Here is a 6,604-nt window from a genome sequence, read left to right on the forward strand (position 1 = left end):
CCCCCCCCCCCCCAAAAAAAATTTATGTTTGTTTTTAAAAAAATTTTCAATTTCAAAAATTATTTTCTACCCTAGTAAAAATAAAAGATATTTCTCAAAAAAAAAAATTCATTCATAAATCAAACATTAAAAATCTTTTCCGGAAAATATTTTCTACTCACCAACCAAACATGAGAAAATAAGTCAAAAATTAACTTGTTTTCCAAGAAAACATTTTCTAGAAAAACATTTTCCATGGAAAACATTTTCCTTCATACCAAACACACCCTAAGTGTTAACAAATAAACAATCTTACAGACCAACTTTACTTTGGTACCTGAAGAAGAAACAAGTTATTCATTTACTAATTTTCGTGTAACTTTTACGACATTTGGTAGGTAGATAGAAAAGAAGTTATTCATATAAAAAAATTAATATGACGTTTGGTTAACAATTTAGAAATTCGCATAACTAATTCATGTATAAGCTATGAAAAACTTTTTGTAATACTATATGCATGATAGAATGTGGAATAACTAATATTTGTATAAAATAATACATAAATTCAATCATAACTAATCCCTACATAATTAATTTCTGCATAATTCTAACCATAACTAGTCCCTACATAATTCATTTCTGCATAACTCTGTCCAACCATCAAACAACCCCTTCGAGTACCTTTTTCAGACTTCATAGAGAACTGACCATGAAAAGTATCACAATTTCTGTCTACTAATATACTGTAATAATACTGTGCAGAGTTCAACTAATTTTTACTTTAACGTAGATTTTTCAAACATCTCTTGAAGATTTTAAATTTGTAGATGTTTGAAACGTAGTACTTCCACTATGTAAATTTGAAAAATGATAAATTGTTTGCAGTTGAGCTATTTAGATAGCATTGAAGATTGAAGAACAGGCAAAGAAAAGTTTAGGGAAAACTTATAGAAGTAGGGCCCTCAAAAACTATGTTTGCAGAGAGGGTTCAGTTTTATCACACAATATTGTAAGAATGGGCAGGAGTCTCAATGGGCAGAGCCCAGAGCTGAAGGAAGCTGTAGTTTGCTAAGCCCCAAAATGTGTAGCTATCACGCACGTCAATACAAGTTACATCAGTTCACTTCATTTCTAGCCTTTTTTATCCGTTTTAAATTAATGAGGATTACAATGCACTTTCTAGGTCTGAGACCACTCTAATTGTTGACATGCATGTATGTTTAATGTTGAATGAGTAGTATTCTTCTACTCTTCTTTTTAGTCTGTTTTAAAATGTTATGACAAATTTCAAAAGATTTTCTTTCTTAAATTTCGTATGAAATCAAATTAACTCATGTAAATTGAGACGAAGAAAGTATTAAATACCTGGAGGGCGTCACCCACGTTGACACAGAATGCAGTAGAAGGGTGAGGGGAGACAGGGATCCAGAAACCGTCCTGTGGTGAGATTTGAAGTCCAGGAACGTCGTTGGATCTCAAGATGGTCAAGATCTGAGGGTCAGTATGCTCTCCAAATCCAATTCTATTGTTGACAAGTTGTAGAAGTTGCAGTGGAGGATAGTGATTGAGCCTAAGAAGAGAGTCTGAATGTGAGTCTCTAAGGAAGTTGCTTAACACTGACGTATCTGGGACCCCTAATCCTTCTGCCATCAGCTCCAATATTTCACATGCTAACTCCCTAACTGCTTCTACGTAACCATTCACTGCACACCTGCCACCAACCACCAACATCAAACATATATATATTCTCATCTACCTAAGCAAACGCCAACAATTAACTTTCTAATAATGTTTCACTCTTCCACTAATATTGCTATATCAAAAATAATCTTTAAAGATATGTTTTTGCGGTAACTAAGACTCTTTGTAAATATATATTTTCCTTTTTCAAAGTAGTAGTAATACTTAGAGCCCGTTTGGATTGATTTTAAAAAGTAGTTTTTAAGTAAAAAAAAAAAAAGGAGAGACCTACTTTTGATTTTTTAACCTTTTTTAATTCATTTTTAACTTTTAAGTCAAATACTTTCAAAAACTAAAAATAATTTAAAATTAGACCAACTTTCAAGACAAGTAGGCTTTAAATCAAATGGAGTAATAAAAAGTCAAACTTAAATAACTTTTAAGTCATAAAATAAAATGTAGGGAGATACATACTTTTAGTTTTAACTATTTTAAAGTCATTTTTTAACTTATTTTTAACTTTATCAAACACTTTAAACTTATTTTAAGTCACTTTTCACTTGTTTTTAGTTATTTTCATATTTATTAAACATTTCAGAAGTCAAAACTGATTATAAAAATATATTTAAACAACATTTAAGCAAATTAAAACAGCTTCTTAATCTCCTATGACTTATTTGGACGTTATAGATGGAAAATAATATCTGACAGGTCAGTCTGATTCTGTATCATTATGTGCTGTTTCTCAGAGAGTACTATCCAGTTTTACAGTGCTACTACTCCCTCCGTCCCTATTTACTTGTCCATATTTCCTTTTTTGGTTGTCCCTATTTAGTTGTTCATTTTGACAAATCAAGAAAGGACAACAAATTTTTTCCTATTATACCCTTATTTACACTTCTTGAAAATTGTAAAAGTGTATGTTGTTTCCCTCCAATTTATTTCACTTTAATTCAAATAAGTGGTTGTAATTTTGAAGTGAAAAGTTGTCATAAGGGTAAAATTGTAACTTCACTGTGCTAATCATTGTTGCCTTAATCTGTGTGCCATTTCTAAAGTGGACAACTAAAAAGGGACGGAGGGAGTATAAATTTGTATCATCATATCTATTCCACTTTCCCTTTTACGTCTAGATGGGTCTGTTTCACTTGACGTGTTATTGGTTGACTAGTGTCTCATTTCTAAATTTTTTGAAAATTTATAATTCTCAAATAAAAATGTATCTAATATCCGAAAATGCCTTTTTAAATTTTGTTATCTTAAATATGACATATAGAATATTAGATTTAACGAGTTAGACCTAATTAAATATGGAAAATAGTACTCTTTTCGTTCTCATTTTATATGAGTTAGTTTAACTCGACACGAAATTTAAAAAAGAAAGAAAAACTTTTCAAACTTTCGGTCTAAAATAAGTGATAGATATTTGTAGGACTATAAATCATTTATTAAAGATAAAATAAACATTTTAAAGTTAAATTATTACTTAATACAAAATTGTGTAATTATTTTTGGAACTAACTAAAAAGGAAAGTAGATCATATAGAAAATAATATTTTAAATAAGGTAAAATATAAAATTAGAATATATAAATTAAAATTGAGGGAGTGTCTAACTTAAAACATAGTTTGACTAGACACAAAAAAAGGATAATTTTGAAATTTATGAGCTTAAATGTACCATAATAATTATTGATTAGAAAAAAATTGTTATGAAATACAATATGATAATTTTTCAGCTAAACTATTTCAATATAAAATTCAATCATTGGATATTACTAATAATAATGAAGCAATATCACCTTGAGGCAAACATCAATAGTCTACAACTCCAAATGTAACATGCCATACCAGATGTTTAGTACTTCTTTAAGGTACATAGTAACTTCATTAAACTCCTTGTTCCCATTGACATATTACCAAGTTAAGATAAAGTTTTAGATAATGTTTTTCCGAAAGTTTTATGGTTATTAAACTCCTTATTTCCATTAGACAACTAATTTCACTGGATACCTGTCACTAGGACAATAGAAAGAATCACTTAGTGTTTTTAATTTGTCTCTACTAAAAATTAAATCTGAGATCTCATGATTCTCAATCATTTCATTGACTACTAGGCCACATTCTTATGTGCACTTTTCACTCCTTATATTTTTAGAATATTTTCAAAGAAATTCAAGAAAACTTCTCTGTCCTGAATCAAATAGAGAAAGTAGATGACAAGTGAGAATTTTAAAGAGAAACTTGTGGATGCATTTTTGTGTAAAAACCCTCACTTATTGGAGAAAAAAATTAGGGATCCACGTGACTATGGTCCAAGAGAAGCACGTGTTGGTTCAAGTCAAAAATCGTACAGTAGAATTAACTACTTGTTTAAGTACAAACTGCACCAATTATGCATCACCTATATGCTAACTACTCCAAAAGTCTAAAGCTCTTTAGCCCATCGAGGCCTTGATTTTCAGTAGTTAATTATCTTATGTACCAATCATACAACAGTCAACACATTACTCTCATTCTAAAATAGACGGGTTTTACGGATATCATTTGCTTCACTAATTTTAAATATTTCATTTTTTCATGTTTAAGTTCACATCAAAGAGAATAAGAGGGTGTTTGGCTGCCTTTCACTTTTTTTTTTGGACATGTTTGCAAAAGATAAAAAACATTTTTAAGCACCTATTTTTAAATTTAAAAAGTAAAAAAGTAAAAATTGGTTATGACCGACTTATGACTTTTAATCTATAACCTTCTTAAAGCAAGTAAATCAAATACCCTCTGAGTTATTGTGTTAGTATTGCTCTTTATGGGAAAATGAAAAACAAGAAAAAAAGTCAAAAAATTTAAACGCAGATAATTCCAGAAAGTATAGAACAATACTTAAAACGAGAACAATGAGCATGAAGAAGAAATCAAATTAAAATTAGAGAAAGTAAATAATAGATTTGCATGATGAATTTGAGATGATGTCTTGGCTATTTTGGAATCCTTTTTTTTTGTTTTTCATCCAAGTATCCACGTTAGAGCCCGATTATATCCGAATTCGTACCTAAAAGTCTCGTAAAATGTCCCCTAACAAACGCGATTCCATACTTAAGAGAACTCGAACCAAAAATCTTTGATTAAAATGAAAAAATACTTACCACTTCACCACAATCTTCGTCGGTAGCTATTTTGGAATCCTTAAAAAAGAACAAAGATGGCGGAGACAGATTCAACAATCCTACAGCTGGCGCAACATGGCCAATGCCTAGCAAAATTAACTAAACTAGGTCCATCTCCTTAACCAATAAATTGACTTATGTACTATCCAAAATTTATTAGTCTCACATCATTAAACTAAATCCTCCAACTCTTTATAGTAAGAATCTCTCTAGCTATTCCAACTTCCCTTCATAAATTGCTAACTCCATTTGTAGACAACACTTTTTTTTTTCTTTTTAACTTTTGGAGACAAGTCAGATTCCTAGTACTTTGTTGGTGAATGCATGAGGTGTGTTGTTGTGATTCATATGTTCAATAGACAATAAAAAGTGTCAGAAACTGTAATCTTAAATTGATAGTAACCTTACACAAAAGATATATACTCACTCCTATACACTAACACTAGTAAAGGTCCTCTCCCATCCTTTTCCTTGGACCACTTTATAACAAAGATGTTTACACAAGCTCATGGTTATTAAACTTGTACAAAACAAAGCCACACAAATTTAGTTAACTTGCACTATGTCAAAATTTCACCACAAAATATTAAAACACATGAGAAGTTATAGAACATACCTAAAGAGGGTTGGGTCATTGGAAATAGTACTTTTGGATGAAGGGTTGGTATGAAGAAGTAAATATTCAACTTCTCCATAATCTCCATTGAATCCTATGTTCTTGCACCCATAACCATAAGGATTTGCCGGTCCAGCACGTTGTTTTTGAGAAGCCGGTTTAGAAAAGAAGCCATAACTTTCATCTTCCATTGCTTTGATGACATGTTGAGGGATACCATGGTTGATAACTTTGAAGAAACCTAAGGTTTCAGAGGCTTTCACAATAAGCTTTGACACTTGTGATCTCTCTGCCATAAGGTCTATGATGGGAAGCTCAATGCCACTTAATTTTTCTTGTTCATTAGACGGCTGATGTGCCACCACCATGTTGTTGTTGGAACAAGAAGAAGCAATATAGTAGCTTACAAGAAAATAATAAATAGCAAATAAGATAATGAAGAGAAGTTGATCATCATATGTTATACTCTATATATAGAGAGATGTGGATTTAATACCCTGCCCCCCCTTCTAGTACTCCCTCTGTCAAAACATAAATAATTTTATTTATTAAAGGTAAAATTTAAATTGTTTTAAAATTATTATACCTTTTGTTATAAAAGCGGCTTATATATATTCTTACTGACTCACACATATTTCTATCGTTATAAAAATGGCTTACATATATATATCCTTTTCATCTCACGGAGTGAGAAAAACATAATTTTTTAAAATTTATTTTAAAAAATTCATTTAGATATATGTTTTTTCTAACAAAGTTCACGAGTATATTTGATCTTTCTCCTACATGATAACTTTTTTTTAAGTCAACGTCTAATTTGAGTTTTAATTATCGATCCCTTATAGATCTATTTACTTGTCATTATTTGAGTTACATATTCTTATTTTATTTTTTTAATGTAAAAATATGAGAAGTAAAAAGAAAAAAGCTTGAATGAAATAAGAGAAAAAAGTAAGATCTAAAACTGTTTTTCTTGCGGCTACATTGTAATTTTTTTTTATATCTGTGAAAAAAAATGGGGCATCGATGATAAATTTTACAAGAAAATGAGTAAAAAAAATAAATTTAACCATCAAAATGATGAAACCAAAAAAAATATTTTATAATTTTAAAAAGTTAAAAAATAAATTTATAATTAATTTTTTCACTTCCACTGGACAGATATA

At 29.9% G+C, this 6,604-nt stretch overlaps 1 protein-coding gene across 1 annotated transcript in view; it reads right to left on the reverse strand.

Moving 5' to 3' along the window:
- The window catches only part of LOC125843357 (gibberellin 2-beta-dioxygenase 2-like), a 7,641-nt gene extending 1,835 nt beyond the window's left edge, over window positions 1-5,806 (reverse strand). Inside the window, exons 1-2 of the mRNA XM_049522605.1 lie at window positions 5,439-5,806; window positions 1,345-1,690 (exon numbers count right to left, since the gene is read on the reverse strand). Coding sequence (XP_049378562.1) covers window positions 1,345-1,690; window positions 5,439-5,806 — 714 coding nt within the window. The remainder of the gene's footprint in view (window positions 1-1,344; window positions 1,691-5,438) is intronic.
- Window positions 5,807-6,604: the final 798 nt, after the last annotated feature.

Source organism: Solanum stenotomum, chromosome 1 (genome assembly GCF_019186545.1).
Source record: "Solanum stenotomum isolate F172 chromosome 1, ASM1918654v1, whole genome shotgun sequence".
Classification (NCBI taxonomy): Eukaryota; Viridiplantae; Streptophyta; class Magnoliopsida; order Solanales; family Solanaceae; genus Solanum; species Solanum stenotomum.